Source organism: Orbicella faveolata, unplaced genomic scaffold, assembly GCF_042242905.1.
Source record: "Orbicella faveolata isolate gen_17 unplaced genomic scaffold, um_ofav_v1 contig_1, whole genome shotgun sequence".
NCBI lineage: Eukaryota > Metazoa > Cnidaria > Anthozoa > Scleractinia > Merulinidae > Orbicella > Orbicella faveolata.
Genome location: NW_028301536.1, coordinates 9,713,292 through 9,732,500, shown reverse-complemented (window position 1 = coordinate 9,732,500; position 19,209 = coordinate 9,713,292). Strand labels below are relative to the sequence as shown.

The 19,209-nt window shown below is 38.8% G+C and overlaps 2 protein-coding genes and 1 long non-coding RNA gene across 8 annotated transcripts in view; all 3 read left to right on the top strand.

Moving 5' to 3' along the window:
* Positions 1-19,209, top strand: part of LOC110056277 (fidgetin-like protein 1) — a 205,724-nt gene that overhangs the window by 107,951 nt on the left and 78,564 nt on the right. For all 4 annotated transcript variants that reach the window (XM_089288354.1, XM_089288350.1, XM_089288359.1 and 1 more), the window contains 4 exons: positions 8,219-8,334; positions 9,012-9,080; positions 10,387-10,519; positions 18,946-19,046. In XM_089288354.1, coding sequence (XP_089144480.1) covers positions 8,219-8,334; positions 9,012-9,080; positions 10,387-10,519; positions 18,946-19,046 — 419 coding nt within the window. The remainder of the gene's footprint in view (positions 1-8,218; positions 8,335-9,011; positions 9,081-10,386; positions 10,520-18,945; positions 19,047-19,209) is intronic.
* LOC149118009 (uncharacterized) lies at positions 10,534-14,166 on the top strand. 3 transcript variants are annotated; one of them, XM_089288410.1, is made up of 3 exons: positions 10,534-12,410; positions 12,925-13,129; positions 13,277-14,166. In XM_089288410.1, exons 1-2 carry the CDS (start codon positions 12,167-12,169, stop codon positions 13,083-13,085), a joined length of 405 nt encoding a protein of 134 aa, XP_089144536.1. In that variant the 5' UTR covers positions 10,534-12,166; the 3' UTR covers positions 13,086-13,129; positions 13,277-14,166. The 3 variants fall into 2 exon arrangements, 1 of the variants encoding a protein (XP_089144536.1); XR_016206833.1 differs by having other exon boundaries at positions 10,534-13,129.
* LOC149118008 (uncharacterized) lies at positions 14,353-18,582 on the top strand. The gene is made up of 2 exons (XR_016206840.1): positions 14,353-15,630; positions 15,732-18,582. It is a non-coding gene; the product is annotated as an uncharacterized LOC149118008 (long non-coding RNA).

The following is a 19,209-nucleotide window of genomic DNA, read 5'->3' as shown; positions in this document are numbered from 1 at the left end:
GCTTAGAGTGCTCTGTAAGAAGGACGCCCTCTTTACCTGGGAGAGTTCGCAGCAAGCAGCATTTGAGGCTATTAAGAAGGAGATTATGAGTGCACCAGTGTTGGCATACTTTGATCAGTCCAAAGCTAGCACTATTCAGTCAGACGCATCCAAGAAAGGCTTAGGAGCAGTCCTACTCCAAGATGGTAAGCCTGTGATCTACGCATCAAGAACCCTCACAGAGACAGAACAACGTTACTCGAACATTGAACGAGAGCTGCTCAGTGTCATCTTTGCTCTTGAAAGATTTCATCATTATGTGTATGGATACACAGCGACGGTGCAAACAGATCACAAGCCATTGGTCAGCGTGTGGAAGAAATCCATAGTGTCTAACTCACCACGCCTTCAGAGGCTATTGCTTAGACTATCCCAGTGTGATGTGAGCATTGAATACCTGAAAGGAAAGGATAATGTTGTAGCTGACGCACTATCCAGAGTGTCTCCTCAGCCAACACCTAAAGAAGGAGAAGACGAGGAAGAATTCAGCCCAGTTCACATGCTCACAGACGAAATCCTCGCTGATTCCACGAGAATTGGAGTTTTCAGACATGCAACTGCAGAAGACACTACTTCCGGCTTACTGGTGCAAGTGGTAATAAATGGTTGGCCTGAATTAAAGAAAGATTGCCACCCACTTCTTGTAGACTACTGGACGTACAGAGAAGAGATCAGCGCAGAGAATGGTCTGTTGTTCAAAGGCCATAGACTCATAGTTCCTGAGAAACTGCGTAGCGGAGTCCTCCAAACCATTCACAAATGTCATTTTGGTTTTGAGAAGATGCAGCTGAGAGCCCGAGAAGCAGTATTCTGGCCAGGAATAACCTCAGATTTACTACAGACAGACCAGAGCTGTGAAGTGTGCCAGACGTTCTCGAGGAGCCAACAACGTGAAACACTGTTGCCCCATGAAGTTCCTCAAGGATCTTGGGAGAAGTTAGGAATTGATTTCTTCGAGTTTCAGTCTACCACTTATCTCCTGATAGCGGACTATTACAGTAGGTTTCCTGTGGTCAGAAAAGTACGCAGCACTACCGCAAGCGCTACCACCGAGATTCTGAAGCAGGTGTTTAGCAAATATGGAGTACCTCAAACCTTTATGACAGACAATGGCCCCCCATTCTCATCAAAGGAATTTGCAGCCTTTGCAAACCAGTACCGATTCGACCACATCACGTCCAGCCCTCGTTACCCGCAGAGTAATGGTTTCATTGAACGTATGGTGCAGACGGTCAAGCAGTGCATGAGAAAGTGTGCAGCCGTAGGACATGATCCAAACTTAGCTATGTTGATCTACAGAGCCACACCCCTTACTACCAGCGTATCGTCACCTGCAGAGCTATTGAATGGACGAAGGTACAGAGCATTACTTCCAACCAGATCCCCTATCCAGAATCCCCATTGTCAGGTTGTCCGAGAGCAAATGGTGAAAGACAAGGACAAAATGTGCGAGCACTACAACAAGACTGCAAGGGATCTACCTTCACTGCCACAAAATCAGAGAGTGTATGTACAAGTTAACCCCCAGTGTAGCCAATGGACCCCAGCAACCGTTACCAAAACACTAGTGGCGTCTCAACCGAGATCGTAAAGTGTCGAAACTACTAATGGAGCCCAGTTAGTGAGAAATCATCGCTTCATTCGTTCAGCTCAAGCCGGGAGCTCAAGAGACTGTTCCGATACCTGCCGAGAGTGTAAAGCATGACGAGAGCACTAGCAGTGAATGTCCAAGACGTGTGATTACAAGACCTAAAAGACTTATAGAGACAATTTAATTAGTTTCAGCATTTCAGTTAAGGCCTTAAGCTATTTTCAATTAGAGGGGAGATGTTACATAATCAGCTTATGTAATTCTATTTATTCTGTCACCTTTCAGGCATAGTTGTAATGCAGAGTGTTTGATAATTAGTATGCATTGTCCCGCAAGCCCAAATATATGCAGAGACGCTTCTGGATCTTTCTCAGATTTACATAAGTATAAAAACTTGTAGGTTTAGCTCGGCATTTCATTCATTCATTCATTCATTCATTCATTCATTCATTCATTATTAGTGTGTGTGTTCAAGCAATAAAACTTTTGCCATCCGGAGTAGTTAACACTGTTGTTCTCCTCATCGTTCGCCATCTTGATTTTTTGGGTGAATTCAAAATTAGGGGGAGGAGCTTATGCCCTTTTATAGCGTGCCTTCTTGTTTAAAGTTCAATACTCCAGTTACTTATTTCCAACAGTTTTTTCATGCCAAATTTCATGAAATTCTGAGTGGTTCTCGAGAGATAGGCGTATTTCCGAGAAAGCTATTCTGCATTCAATCACAATTTTTCAACTTACTACGCATATGCTGCATTTAACTGGGTTCTTTTGGTAACAGAAAAAGCTCAGAATTGCTGAGTTCTTTGCATCGTTACCTTTTCTAACATACTGTGTTCGATTACGAAGAAAAATGTACACATAGCGCGGACATTGAGCAAATAAAATGATTGCTGTGTTGGTGCCATGTTTGTTTTTTGCAATCCTTGTGCTCACGCTGAAATGCATTAGCAAGAGCACACACGAAACTGTGCTCAGCCACCTAAAGTGAAATCATCATCTTTGCGGTCACACACTGACGTGACAACAAAGTAAAGTAAAGTAAAACTATATTTAAACAGGGTAGCCCGTTTGGGGCTGATATCCATAGGAGCCCTGTATAAATAACATCAGGTTAAAAAACAAATTTATATACACAGATTAAAACTTTAAACTATACATTAAAAACTAAAACTATATTAAAAATCTAATTACAATACTAAAGTATTAAGAAAAAAAGCACTGAGACCTATTACTAATAAGCTTACATATACTCAGTGGTATGGATCTCACATCTTATGCTACTAAGCTTCAGTTTATAAGCAATGTGATGCTCCCCAAAACATGGAAAAAGGTTTGAAATCGGTTCAAAATTACGTCTTCCAGATTTTTTTTAAAATTGTACCAAGTCAACTTTTGTTCTTCATCTCCTTTGCAGTGGATGCTATGTAAACTGATTACTGGGATGAAAACCAACAATTGAAAGGCTCATTGGAAAACGATGTTAGGTATTTTTGGTCAAAGCGAACTTCGTCAAAAGCACTCCAAATTTCACATACATGTACAGTTTTGTTTAGGTGTGTTAAACAATGTCCTGTATTATTTTTTTCACTCAAGTTTGCTTCATTTTTGAGATAGTATGTATGCAAAAAAACTTGCATATATATATTTTTTCATTTTCATACCATTTTGGTTTCCTTTTATTTGTGTCCAAATCAAGTGTTAACTTTTGCCACAAAAATTTTCCATTACTGATTGTTTCCCACAATCACTGAACATGGAACTAAAAAAGTGTTACCAATGAAATTTTAAATCCTATGGCTTGAACCTGTCACATAAAGTTGAAATTGGAAACCTGTAATTGGCCACCCATGTGATCACACACTGATTATGTGACAAATATGTGCACAGAAACCAATCAATCAAAATTTCTGTTATATATATGATTATAGAGTACTTACATGTATGTGCTGACTAAAGGTGACTCAATATGATGTCTTTGTAAGAATGAGATCAAATCCTCCTTAATCACTTAAAGTGCCACTAACCCCCCAACATTTTTTCACTACAGTCAAACCTTGATTATCCGTACCTCGATTATCTGGACTTTTACTCTTGTCCCAATTTTGTCGTGAATATTTGTTAGTCATGATCAAGATCCTCAGCAATATTCTTTTTAAAACTATAGCATTGAAAAGTGCAGTCAAAAGCAGGTTTGTTTTGCTTTTAAAGAGCTAAAGCAGCACACACATGCCGTAACTTATGAAGAACTCTCAAATGAGTTCTGACTGTCTCAGAGTTGAGTGGTTCAAGATGTACAGTAGACCATATTGTTTTCCAAGCAATTTGTAAAAGTGTTGTTTCACGATTAAGAGTGAATGTCCATAAAAATGGACCTAAATCGCCTATCAATGGCAGAAGTTGAAAAATTGATTTCTCTTGTATTTTGTCCATAGGTCCTAGTAAGAATAGAAATGGACCATAGTTAGTTTCTGCTAATACAGCTTTCTTTGGTAGAAATATGCCAAAAACGATTTCGACCCAATTGGGCTCAAAATCTACTTCCCGTTTTGCTGAATTTTTGGAATATTTGATTGCTTCGTGCTCCGCAGAACAGCTACTTGAGAATCTTTCAATGGATTTTATATTCCGTTCAGGTCTTCCTGGTATGACTGAGCAAAAAATAAAATAAATCAAAGTTAGTTTTGAGCCTGAAAAGAGATCAAACTGACACACAAAATTTTACAATGTGTCGCAAGAAAATTATTGCATAAAAACATCGCCATATTTTTCTATGGGCTATAACTTTAAATACCATAAAAACACTTTCTGCAGGTTAAATATACACCCACCTGTTAGGATATCAAAAAATATCTCTGGGCAAATGGTTTCAAGTTGCCCGCCTTGGCCTGTGTTTCTCATATATTTTGCCCAAAATCCGCCGTTGGAATGTAAACAATTGCATGACGCAGATAGCCACTCTCAAGTAAATATTTGTTTCCAGCAATCCGATGAAAACAATTTTGAAACGTTGTGTGGATAAAATAATGGAAAATGTTTTTTTTTAAGTTAGCATAAATATATATTTTTTCATTTGCATTGCAACACCCACGACATCCCTGATAAAGAATGTTACTACAGTACTCCGGGAAATGATTTTAACACTTGTTTATTTTATTGATTTCACTGATAACTTACAATACATTGGCAGTTTTAGAGATACCCTTAACCAATCCTCTATGGTCAAGTGGAAATACCATAAATTCTATAAATTACTAACTGCGTGACGGCATCTCAGCTCTTCTAGCTGTGTAGAAAATCTGTACCTACACAATATGCTCAAACTCAGCTAGAAAACCCAGAATTTCTTGAATTGAATTAGCCGAGGAAGAAATTGCGTTTAAGTTTCAATCATACTGGGAAAAAAATCCATCTTTTCTACTTTGGTTGTTTGATCAATTAACTGAAATTTGCAGATAATAACACTGGTAGACAAATAAACATTACAGTGGTCGATCTAGGACTGGGTTTACACTAAAGGAGTTTTTTTGGATTCGTAAACGTTCCCAGATTCATCAATTTTAGAGTATTTGGATCAGTAGGGTTTACAGTGAAAGGATATTTGGATTCCTAACTGTTTATACACGGCGATGCAGGATTAGCAATAACCGCGGATACAGGGCTCCCCATGGCTGTGCCGTCTCATTGTTCGTAAATCGATCCGTTGTACTGGAAGTACGTAGATCTTAATACGAAATTCAAGAGGTCCACGATTTGAACTGGTGTAAGTGTCGTGCGGTCAGCCAGGCCTGCGTCGTTCTCCATTTTTTGTAGCGCGGCTTGTATGGCGCCCTCGATCGGTACGGTAAACAGTGACTCTACGTCGAAAGACACCTTGATCTCGTGGTCCTGGATCTCTTCACTGGCGATGGTGGAGGCGAAGTCAGTTGAGTTCTTCACTGTGAAGTTCGAGTTACCTGTTCGAGTTACCTGCTAATCTCTACATGGAGATATTTGAAGAACAAGCAATAGAGTCCGCACCTTGCAAGCCTAAGATCTGGAAACGCTACGTAGATGATACTTTCACCATCCTGGATCGGGATAGAGTTGACATCTTCCTGCGACACCTGAACAGTCAACAACCATCAATCCGTTTCACCATGGAGATCGAGAACAACAACAAGATCGCCTTTCTCGCACGTCAGTTTACAGAGAACCTGATGGCCGCCTTACCACCAGTGTCTACAGGAAACCAACACATACTGATCAGTACCTAGCGTATGATTCACACCACCCTCGTTCAGTAAAGCGCGGTATTGTGAAGTGTCTGTACGACCGGGCTAAACGTCTCGTCACCAAACCATCAGTAATCGCTGGAGAGAAGAAACATCTGTCATCTGTACTTGTTTCTAACGGATATCCCTCCTCTTTTCTACAGAAGATCACAAAGGCACGAACAACCCCAAGAAGAGAGCCTGTCGCGGAATTTAAATCCACCGCCGTTTTACCTTATGTCCAAGGAGTTTCAGAGTCTCTCTGCCGCTGCCTAGAACAACAAGGCATTCGTACCGTCTTTAAGTCTGACACGACACTTCGGTCACACTTAGTGCGACAAAGGACGCCGTCAACCCGGCTAAACAAGATGGTGTTGTCTACAGGATTCCCTGTGAGTGTGGCAAAGTCTACATCGGGGAAACAGGGAGATCTATGCAGGAGAGGATCAAAGAACACGACAGGGATATACGACTTGCCCGAACCCAGACCTCTGCCGTTTCTGAACACACCCATGAGACCAGCCACTATCCTATCTGGAATGAGGTCAAGTTTATTGATCGAGATCCTCACTGGTACACACGTAGGGTCAAGGAAGCTATTCACATAAGACTTCACCCTAACAACATCAACAGGGATAGTGGAATTGGAATTCCTGAAGCATGGATACCCACGATCAAGAAACACAACAACAGGAGAACGGTACAACAGCGGACCACTGAGGGAACAGCTACTCGCCGGAATAATGGAACAATAGGAGGATCGAAATGCACCAATCACAGCCGACCTTTGTGATATAAATGATACCGTGCAATCAGTCGACCTTATCGCCTGAAGAAGACTAGCAGTAAGCAGTCAAAACGTCGCGATCTACATCTCAAGTGACTACATCGTGAGACAAACGATAATACACTTTATTATTACCTTTTTTAGTGTATTTATTATTCCCTTCGAATCCAATGCTTCGATAAAACCAAAAGAAAATATATTTAAAACACAATAAAGAAAACAATATCCACAACATTGTTTGTGCATTAATGTTTCAACAGCTTTTGGCAAATAAACATCACAGGTTGCATAATTCAAAATTTGGCCGAGAGGAAGTTTGGGTCTGGTCACTGACAAAACAAAAACAAAACCCTGTGCAGAACATGAACCGCGCTCGGCCCATGGCCGTGCAGTTAATTATATCTAAATTACAAACTTAGAGTAGATCAAGCATTTATAAATATATGAGGAAAGTGAAAAAAATGATTGAGATTCAACTCTATAGCTACCAAAGGAGACTGTCATGCTAAAAGAAGAATGCGCTTGTCAGTCAACCGAAATGCAAACTAATAGGTCGAGAACTCCCAGGTTATTAGCATACGTAATGTGGACATTTTATTCAAAATAACAGTGAAGTAGAAATGTATTCATTTATCTGAACTATACTGAACCTCTTTTCAAGATCTTGAAGAATTTGGCATGATTTACTGGTACGTAATATGCAAATTTGCATAGTTTGCATATTGTTGATCCTGGCCTAAATTACAACACAGTGATCTTGACTACCGGCCCGCACATCGAAATGGAAAAAAATATATACATCACAGCTGTCCAAATTGTAGCTGGACTCCGAATTGTAATGCTAGATGATACAGTTCTTTCACTTGGAACTCTTGTCCAGTTTTGATAAAATAGGAATAACAAATAACCCAAAAATGTTTTGACAGCACTCAAAGCTCAGTCAAGTCTCTCAAGTGTTTTAGCCCAGTTCCTTAAGTAACATCACTAGTAGCCCGACCCAAATCCCACTTTGTGCAGTTGTGAACATAGAAATTACATTTTCAAATGCCTGTAGAAATGCAGGGATTTTATCAATCGAGATAATTTTTTCGCTGAAGTAATCAGGGAAACTAGTAGATTTTGTTAAAGAAAAAAATTGTTGAGGGGTTAGTGCCACTTTAACCTTTGTAGAACAACAATATTCCCTCTGGTATGTGACCTTGGTGACACCTTGTTTCTATGTTACATGATCCTGTAAAAAAGAGATGTCCGTGACAGTATATAAATAGCTTGAGCCTTAAGGTTGAATTAATGGTCTCATAAAAACAATGAGCAAGTAATGTTATTGTTTCAAAGGAATTCCAAATAGATTTCCTTCAAAGTATTTTACTGCAAATTAAATAGCTAGTATCATGCTTTAGCTAAATATCACTTACACGGAATCATGCTTTGGCTGAAATTATATCTCATAGACTAAATCATCATTTGTATGTGCATTCACTGTGCATTTACATGCATCAAGGTAAACAACTGGCCTCAAACCAAGTTTATCTATAGTATTTTGTTTTTCAGGTAATTGATTCTAAAAAGAAGAACTTCCATCATGAGGGTGACTCTGGGTTTTTGAGGCAGCAGGGTGCAATCAATAATGTGAATTATGGAAGTACAAGAAAAACATTGGGAACCAGGTTTGCTTAGCTTTTTGCTCGTAATGACTCTATACAGCCTCTCGAGGGAAATACTAGGCTCCTAATAACTGCAAGGGCTACAGGGTGATAAACATCTAAATACAGGCATTAGTGTGAGATTAAGTTATTGCTATCAACAGGTGTCCGCTATGACATGTAGAAATTGACATTTCAACTAGTTTTCCCTCACGAAGGCCTAGTGGTTGCCAAGGTTGACCCTGGATTGACCAATCAATTCAAGTAGTCGTGTTGCTTTTTTTTTTTCTTTGACAATATATACTCTTTAGGCTCACAGAACAAGTATAAATCCATACTGTAAGGTTAAGGTTTTTGTTTGTTTAAATATAATGTAACTTACTGTTTTCTGTGCAAAGGTTTGTAACAGCATAGTTTCATTTTTTCTTGTGTGGTGTGAATGGGACCAGAACAGTACAGTGTACTTTCCTGTTTGGGATAATATTATATGAAAGGTATTGGCACTTGAGTTATTCTAGAGACCCGAGAAGCAAACAATTAGCATAAAAGAAGGGAGTTGAGTGGTGCATTCATCGCTTGCATGGCTAACTGATACTGTAGATTTCTCCTTTTTTGCTAGATTATGTGCTGTGTGTACATTGAATAAAATTTGTACACATTAAAATTTGTATACATTAACATGACATGCTGTTTATTTGTAGACGAGGTCCAAGTCATCAGTTTATTCCTCCAGTTTTGAATCGTGGTGTTGATGCTGATGGCTTGCAAAGGTTAGTTACTTCACAGGACGTAAATGTGACAATTCTCTGATGCAACAATTCAATGTAATACTCATCAAGTAAGAAGAAAATAATGCTCACTCTCATATTTCTCTGTGTTAAGTTATTTTTAATAAAAGAGGCTTTGGATAAACAATTAAGAGTAAAAATTAACGATAATAATGTTGAATGGTGTTTCAATAATTCTTTCATCATTTTTTAATACTGAAAATTAAAAGTCAAATTCTTGTGAGTTCTTTGCATGTGCAATGCAAAAATCTTGTTGCATGTAATTAAAAACACTACAGTGTCAGGGCTCGACACTAACTTTTCAACTTACTAGCCTAGTGGCTAATGACAACTTACATGTTACTAGCCAAAAGTAATTTTTACGAGCCAAGCGTTGATGTTGGCTAGGTCCAATAATAGTGGGATTACTATTACTAGGTCTTTTTGACCTCCCTTTGTCATATTATGTATTGCAAGTTGGCTTAAAGTGCCTTTGATTTTCTTTGTAAGATTTTAAAAATTGCGCATACTGAATCGTGTGTTCAGTTTATAACTCAATTCTGCGTGCATGCATGAGAGGCAAGTCGTGTTTCTCAGCTACTGATCAGTTACAGTGTGCGCAATGTATAATGCCTTTGAAACAATTCTTGTGTCCTCCCCCTCCCTGACACATATTCTCAAGTCTCTAAAGTTTATCTAATATCATTTCTTGTAAACCTACTGTAGCTCTTTGACTCAGTCTAAGACTGCCAGAAAGTTTCAATAAACTACTTATTAGGTCGGTGTTAGAAATAAGTGCTTGCCTGCTCACCCATGCAAGTGTTGGAACTGCCAGGTGAGTGCAGATTGTCAGTCACTCACCCATTTGATGAGTATGATTTTCATATCCAAGCAGTCATTTAAATTACACTCCTTTTTACTTTCAACTTTTTTGCCAAGAGATTCTCTGAATACAAACTTCAGTTTAACATAGTTTCCTTCCCTGACCGTGTTGACAGAGGTATGGTTTAATACTGGTGTACATGTATCCTTTGGGCAAGTGAAAACTAATCTAGGTGACAGCATTCTTAAAGTCATTTCCTGGAATGGGAAGTGCTTGCAAATTTTACCCTGCAAACCTGTATGCCATTTTCATTTCTGTTATTTTAGAAAGTTGGTACATAGTTTTTAAATAGTTTTTGAAATGGACCCTGTTTAACTGGCTCCCTTTGGGGCTAGGCTTATTTTGTTATAGTCTTATTTTATTATGATATATAAAGTTAAATATTCAAGAAAATTGTTGAAAACCACTTTGCTTGGACTTTGTCAGGGATGCTTCTAGCTCTGGCTTTCCAAATTATAGTGGGAAGATTCAAAGTGTGAAAGCTGTTAGCAATGACTCAGAAGTTGATGAGAGACTGAAAAACATTGAGCCAAAGATGGTAGAACTTATAACGAATGAGGTAAGGAAATAGCATGAATTAACCACACTTGATTTTGTATATAATGTAGTCATAATTTCCTAGACATTGTGGGGTGATCAGGATGCTTCCAAATGATAAGACTGTAATACAGTATATTACATGAACTAGTCAGTTGACAAATTCTGCACTTAGAATCAACCAGTCACAGTGCTTTCTATTTTCTAGCCCAACATTTTGTTAGCTTTGGGACGGCTAAATATTTTTACATCTTTTTATCCCTAACATTTGTTTCTTTTTTTTCTTTTTTCATGTTGCATTATTTTAATTAAGAGATGTTTCATTTCAATGTACATGTATTTATGGAAAAGTCAGTTACAGTACTGTGCAAAAGTAATGAGAGCGAATTTTGACGAATTTCGATGTATTTCGACGAACAGTGGCGAAAAAAGCGAATTTTTGAAGGAAACGAAACTTGAATGAATTGTCCGTGAATTTTCGATGCCGCTATTGTTTTAACATCTTCAAAATATCAGTGATGTTGGCGAAGGGCCGCTTGAAAAGTCGCTCGACTTTTCGTTGAACGTGTCAAAGTTTCATGCGAATTTTCGATGAGCAATTCGAATTTTCAAAAGGTCGTTCGCACAGCATATACGTAGGTCATTCGAATTTTCGAGCTTTTCACGTGAGGCTTTCAACTAACAAAATTCTTGTGACTGGCTCGTACGACAACTGATGGTCGCGTAAGCATGGCAACCTACGTTGCTTTTATTTGGTAAGATTTCGCATAGCAATCATTACTCAGTAAGCAATCATGGTGAAGGTATCCAACTATACACGAGAACAAATTCAAGCTCTTACTGAATGCGGTCTTCAACCTGTCGCAATTTTCAAGCAATTACGGTTTGAAGGTCTCCAAGTCAGTTATCCAAGTGTTGCAAGAATAGTCAGCAAAGTGAAACTTACCAGATCTATCAAGAACAGCACCAGGTCAGGTCGCCCAAGAAAGCTGAATGAGGCTGGTAAATCCTTCATCGAAGTTCAGATGCGAACAAATGATGAAACAACCAGCCGCCAGATCCAGAAAAGGCTTGCCAAGCGTGGTATCATGGTCCATTCGTCTACAGTCCGAAGATACCGCAAAGAGCAAGGCTGGACTCTCCAAAATACCCGATACTGCCAGATGATTCGCAAAGCAAACAAAGCAAAGAGGTTGGAGTTCGCCCAGCGACTGATCAACACTGGAGACACGTTCGACAATGTTGTTTTCAGTGATGAAAGTTCTATCTCCCTTGAACACTTGTTACCGAAAGATCGATGAACCTACGAAGAGGAAACCCGGACCAAAACACCCTTTGAAGCTTCATGTGTGGGCTGGCATCAGCAGACATGGGGCAACAAAGATCTGCATCTTTGAAGGCATTATGGAGGCTAACCTATACTGCAGTTTCTTAGAAAGCACGCTGATCCCTTTCCTTCGTGACACTCTACCGAACCACAGATTCATGCAGGACAACGATCCAAAGCATACGTCAAGAGTTGCGAAGGCCATCTTTGAAGAGAACAAAATCAACTGGTGGCGTAACCCCCCAGAAAGCCCAGATCTTAACCCCATTGAGAACTTGTGGTACGAACTGAAGTTCTACTTGCAGACACGAGTAAAGCCCAAGACTAAACCAGAACTAGTTGATGACATCAAACCCGCCCCAGCAACCCAGCAAACTTCAGCAGCCCAGTCGGCAGCTCCAGTTTTCCACTCCTGATTTAAACTACCACAGACAGAATTCACTTGAGCTGCCGTTCACTCCACCACAGAGGACAAATTCCCACCCAGATGCAGTCTCTGTTTCATTTACGTCCTCTTTGGCAGACCCGGACAGAGTGCTTGATCACTTTGACGATTTCATGCATCATTCGCAGCAGGATTTAACAGGTACACACATGTATTTCAAATGTTTGGTAATGGTAAATGTGACATATTGGAAATCTAAATCAGTTTGGAGTTGTGTTATTTTCAACGGAATGATTCATGGTTTGTCCTCGTGTTTGGTAGTAATAAACGTCATCAAGTTTACATGTAAACTCTTTTTTGTTAGGACCTTTTTTATATAAGAACGCAGAGGCTGAGATTGACCCAAATTTTAAGAACATACGAAGAACACACCCCAGGCTGAGAACCACTGGAGAAAGTTTATTATGACAACTTTCTTAAAGAACAGTATGAACTCTGTAAAATTGCAACGTAAAACTTGAGTCTATACAGTCTGAATATACACCAAGAACATACCTTCATTTCAACTGCTTTTAGGGACATACGTGAACATAAACTACGAGCTTGTCTTATTGCATGGTTCATCGTAGAACATCTTTGGCTGTATGGTTGGTGACTTAAGAACATCTTAAGAACGTTTCAGGCCCAAATAGCAAAATAACCTCTCCTTTCTTAGGCTTAGATACAGTCCCTATCGGTGGATCAAGCAAAGTGCGGCTTCCTAAAGAAGACTATGCGCATGTGAGGTCAGCTGGAAAACCGACGGCGATGGCCCTACGTCTCGTTGACAGGCTGTTCTCCAAGGAGACTCATGAAGTCCACTGTGCACGGAACTAAAGAATTCGCCGCACTGGACACCATCATCATTGCTGCAATTAAAGGTAAGCTTGACAAGTCAGTATTGTTTTGATGCTAGTGCTTGTGAGTTCAAATGGTGTTGCAGGGGAGGTAAAATGTATACAAATGAACAGGGAGACAAATGAGACATGACTAGATAACTTACCCAAACTTTGTTTGTTTCTTTTTAGCCGAAGTAACATCAGCCTTCAGCTACATGTGCCACAATACAGAAGACATGACCAAGATCTGGGAGGGATGTAAGATAAGCATTGGCAAGCGATGCCAAAACCTGAGAAAAAACACTAGGCAAGAATAGCTAAGATCGTCAGTTAACCTGAACTCGGTAGTTTTCATTTTTTTTCATAAGTTAGTCATATGAGCGAAGTTTCGAATGTGGTTATATTTTTATTATTCTGTAGGATTCTATCGTATGAGCCAAGTGGCGATTGTAAAAGTAGCTTTCTTTATTTTTCCATAGATTCGTGTTATCGAACTAGTTTCATACAGATATTTGTTATCATGCAAGGCTGGCCTAAAGTTTTCGATTGCAATTAAGTTTAAAAACAAATATTAAAGTGCCACTGAAACGAAATTTTTGTATGTGAGATTTTTGCTTAGTAATAAAGTTTCAACCTTACTTGGAAACACTGCAATTTTTTTTTTTGCATACGGTAAGCGAAAACTGCTTTTTCAGCCGTTCGAAGTTGGCTAGTTAAGCCCAAAATTGGCAGCCATTTTGGCGCGGCCAAAACAGCCTAGTGACATCACTGGTTGTATTACTCTCGTGCTGCGCTGAAAATTTAGAGTGATTATGGGAGAAGAGATTACTGTTCGAAGCCCCCCCAAAAAAACATTTTAAGGACATCTCAGAGCTTTAAAGCAGATAATAACAGTAGCCTTGGACATGAAGAGGTCGAGAGTCAATCCTGGGCTTTCCAGTCTATTTAATTGGATATTTGCAGGATATTTTATGTAAGCAAGCAAACAACTGGGAGTTCTTAAATCGCAAAATGATTGGGACTCTTAGTGAAATGGCCAGCACTCAATTAAACAATATCTACACTCATAAAGTAAAAAAGACATGAAAACAAGAGAAAGCGGCTTTTGAAGATATTATCCGGACTGCTGCTGCACGAATAGCAGCAACAACGCTTTGAGTTTTCAAGTCGCTTCGCTTGGAGGAAACCGGACGCTTTGTGAGTTTCACGGCAGACGAGATTGTGCCACAGTGACCTTTAGTCTAGTGGCATCTGCTACGTCCTACAAGTTATCACAACAGCAACAATTTAAGAAACCCTCTTCTTTTATATGAGGGAGCGAATTTAAACTATAAAGGTAAACTAAGCTGTCATGACCGTACAGGTATGTTTTCAGGAAACAAGAAAAAGCGTGACAATGTCGGCGGCGAAAGGTCATATATGCAAATTGGTTCAAATTCTGTTTAATAAACCTTCGAAAGGAGGGTAAACTAGTGACGTTTTAATGAATTGTTTTGAACTTGGATACTATTAAATGAAGATCATAGACATAAGTATGTGCTAAAGAACTCAAAGTAATCCATTGGCCATGAAATATTGCAATTGGGAGATATGTGTAAAAGGGAAGTGAAATTCCCGCTTTGTTTACACTGATACGTATGCGGCGATAAAGCAAACCCTGCTGCGGATCACAATTTTCAAAGATACATTTTGTCTACCACAAGAACTCTTACTTATTAGTATCATAAAAAGATACCCTCTGTGTGCAAAGAAGTACTCGACTCAAAGCTTGTGGACCGTTAATAACTTCGTGATTGTGCGGATGGCTGATGCGCTTACGGCTTTTAATGCAGTAAAGTTGCCGAGGATACTAGTATATTCGAACCTTGTTAATATACCTTGTTAATAGATAAACGTGAGAATCCAAATTTCAGAACCAGGCTGAAAACAGGCGACGAAATATCGTGTTTAGGCTTCAGGATGTGATATAAAAGTTGCCACACTTGTCTTCGAAATCTCCAATCGAGTACTCAAGATGTTCGAAAAGTATACTTAGCTGTTCTAATCTGTAGCACTTATTTTGGTGAATCTACACTCTCTGGCGCCCTCCAACGTTTATGATGTGTATTTCCTGTCAAGGCTGGACACAAATTACAAGGTAGAAAACTAGTAGGTATCAACAATATGAAAAATAGACTTGAATAAATCAAGTGAAAACAAGAGAGAATCTGTAGCACTTCTTGCGTGAATACAACCAGTGACGTCACAAGGTCCTTAAACTCGGTTCCAGAGCCCGGACACAGTTTTGCTCCAAAAAGTCGATTTCAACAGCTAAAAAAACCACAGTAAGGAATAAATTGCATCTTGAGTTGTTGACACACTGCTTGCTCCTCACTACTGTTTTTTCAATGTTCGTAGTGTACTAAACAGTCCTTAATTTGAGAGTCGAGTTTTGTCTTCTTAGAGGAAGGAACAATTAACTCAGTAACAGTAAGCAATCTGCAGTTGTGTTGACACGCCGCCTGCTCCTTACTACAATTGCCACGGCCAACTATGTTCTCAATGTTCGTAGTGTTCTAAACAGTCCTTAATTTGAGAGTCGAGTTTTGTCTTCTTAGAGGAAGGAACAATTAACTCAGTACTCGATAAATTTCCCATTTTCAAGGCATGGCAATGTTCTCATCGAATAGTGGATTTTTACACAGTCGGGATAAAACAGTCTAACTGGAAGTGTGAACATTGTGACTGGATTCTTTCGACAGCGGTAACAATAAGTTACAGGTAAGTAAGTCTAATTGCAATCAAAATAAATCATGTTCACCTACATGTTTCGGTCTTTGAATAGTTTTCTCTCCTTGAAAAAAGGCTTTCCTTCTGTGAAGCGGTTTATAAAAAAACTCGTGCGTGCAGTGAAGCGAAAAGAGTATTATCACGGCCGACCAGACGGCAAGTAAGCTGAGGCGGTTTCGTGTGCAAAAATGTTCAGAGCAGCCCTTGGAAGGTTTTTCTTTCGATAAATTTCACATGTTCAAAGCGAATGACAGTATTCTCATTATTATTTTGAACACGACCGGGGATAAAACGGCTTAAATCCGCCTTAAATTTTGAAAAGAAATTTTCATGTTTGTGTTGACACGTACAGGTGTGCTTCGAAATTCACATTCGTCTGATCAAATTGAATTACAATCCTTGTCACATTAAATTGCATTCAACTACATGTTTTTGGCCATAAAAACTTTTTCTTCTGTTTTACAAGAAGGCTTCCTTCCAGGACAAGAAAGAGCACTAATGAGCACTGAAGCGAAAAATGTTTCTCACGCCCACGGGAAGTGATGTGGTGTTGTTTGTTTTTATACCTTGAAAGTTCGATGATCTTCCCTTTCCTTTGCGCATCAGTTCTTCGATATTTCCCTGGCTTGAAAGTTCGTTTCTTCAAACTTGCGCTGTGTCTTGCGAATTTTCGATCGAAATTTATTTGAATTTTCTTGTGGGCGGTACAAATGTTCATTCGAAAAGTCCGCGATGTTTTGAGGAAAATTCGCTAGAACAAAGGCCGACTTTCGTCGAAATTTGCTCTCATTACTTTTGCACAGTACTGTACAGTACTGTGCAAAAAGAATGCAGACGAATTTCCTCAAAATTCGGCTATTGTTCCCGCAAAATATCGTAGACATTTCGAGCGAAGAATCGTGATTTATTGGGCGATATTTCAAAGAAAATTCGTTGAGCGACACGAAAATTTGCTAATCTAAGAATGATATTTCGATGAGATTTCACCAGAAATGAGACGAAGATTTGCATAGCTAAACGAAAAATCATAATCCCGAAACGGTATTTCGTTGAATGTCGGTGAGCGTATGGTATTTATGAATGAATGGAATTGACAACTGTACACACAGCCCTTCGATGACCTTCAAAACAATTAAGCTTAAGCAATTAAGCCGAGTGTCAGCACAACCCGAATGAAACTATTCAGAAGAATTCACAAGATATTTCAAAAACCGGCAAGCTTAACGTTTATGTGATTGATAGTTTACCTATGAAGAGATACAACAGTGTGATGCCCTTACCATTTCGACTGACAATAACGTTTGATCTAAGCTTACATTCTCCTCTCTCGTGAAGTCCTTCGACTTTCCTTTGCCGTTCTTCATTCACAAACAACTCAACATGTTGAGTCTCCTGTCGAGGTGTGGTGTTAACCTCCACTGCCGTAAAACGAATGCCTAGCGTGTGCCAGTAATGTCAAGAAATGCACCCTCGAATTCCCTCATGGACTGACGCCATTTTGGAATTCATTCCATTGTTTGCCCTTCATATAAGGAAGGTAGGTCCCAGTCTTCAGTGAGTTGTGTGTGTTTGTAAGAGGTGAACGAGACATATTGAGATGAAACAAAAACTTTACTTTTCCAGTTCAGACGTCTTTAACTGTACATTAGTGTCTACGAGCTATTTAATTTAAAAGGGAGTTTTACATGTATGTAGGTGATGAAAGGCAAGTTATTGGTTATAATCATTCAAAGTAGTTGCTTTGTGAGTCACTGCGCGTTTTGATTAAAACAATAGACCTTTCAAAAATTCGTCGAACTTCGTACGAAAAATCGTTTCACTCGAAATTTCTTTAAATTTCATCAAAAAGCACTGAAAAGTCCGAAAAGTAGCAAATTTCGTTTGCATTCTTTTTGCACAGTACTGTATCATTGGTTTTAGACTACATGTAGGTATCTACCACTGAAAAGTGAAGTCCACTTGATGTATTACTGTGTAAATGTACATTTCTATCAGATGAGAAAATTGTACCTTCTTTGTGTTGTAAAAGGAAATGTTGGAAAAATAGTGGGAAGTGACAAAAGAAGAAACTTAATTATACATGTACTATATTGTACTGTTGCAGAAAATGAGTTAGGGTTCCCAAAAACAAAATGTGAATAATGTCTTTCTGGGAAATGCTCTTTTTTAAAAATAAAATTCATGCTTGCATTTACAGTAGTTTTGGTTCTTAATATTTGGTCAATTACCTACATCCTCAGCTTACATGTAGTCTTTCTTGGCATTAAGTTGGAATGGTATTTGGCAATTGTTGTCACTACAGTTACACACAAATATATGTAAAAGTTTATTTCAAAAAGTAACCACTACCTGAGTGCAATGTATTAAATTCAATACGGCGGGCGGAATTCTCCAGCAGTCAAAAAGAATCGTTCAAGCCTTCTGATTAATAACACAAAAATTCTCCTAATGAGAAAGTTGTTTGGCTGATAGAATACTCCTCATCACTGAAACGTATGTGATTTGTCGGTGTCTTGCAGATCAGCTTCAGCAAATAATTGATCTGCTCTCCACTGACAAATCACAGTGTTTTGCTCAACCTCGTCCAGTAATTGTTATTTATTTTTCAGGTTGTTAGTGAGATTATCTCAGTGCTCATTATAAGAGATATATACTTTTGCAGATAATTTTATTATAACTGCAAGCAAAAGAGATACTCAAATTATCTCAATAAGGGAGTTAGTTAATACTAAGAAAGAAAGAAAATTAAAGAGCAACTTTTTAACATAGACAATTGACACACTTCTCTGGTTGGTTCAAATTTTCAAGAAAAAAAAAACACAAATTACTTGATTACAATCTATTGGAAATTCAGTGCATGGGGCACTATAAATCCAAATTAGTTGTGTTAGATTTCTGAGAGACAGGAAAAAAACTCCGCCATGTAACGCAATGCAGCAATTTAATTTCAACACAATTCAAGGGGGGCTTGTCATTTCACAAAGCACTGAGTAATAACTGTGGCAGCATTGAACACAACACGTAACAAGTTCAAAATTTTTCAGCTTCCTTACCTCCGTGAAAAATTATGTGCATTTTGCTTTTTTCAGATTATGGATCATGGTCCCCAATTATCATGGGATGATATTGCAGGGCTTGAATTTGCCAAGAATGTTATCAAAGAGATTGTTGTGTGGCCAATGTTAAGACCGTAAGTAAATAACTCATATTTTGTCTTGTCACTATTTTGAGGCTTAGGAGGCATGTCCCAAAAGGGAAAACTAATTCAACATGTGTTGAGATGACATCAAGAATGGACAGAATGTCATAAAAATGATCTGAAATTGAATATTAAACAGTTTGGAATGCAAAAT

Coding starts and splice junctions, on each gene's coding strand:
- LOC149118009 (XM_089288410.1), top strand. CDS start 12,167: ATGACATCAAACCCGCCCCAGCAACCCAGCAAACTTCAGCAGCCCAGT. Junction 12,411..12,924: donor TTCGCAGCAGGATTTAACAG/GTACACACATGT, acceptor CTCCTTTCTTAG/GCTTAGATACAGTCCCTATC.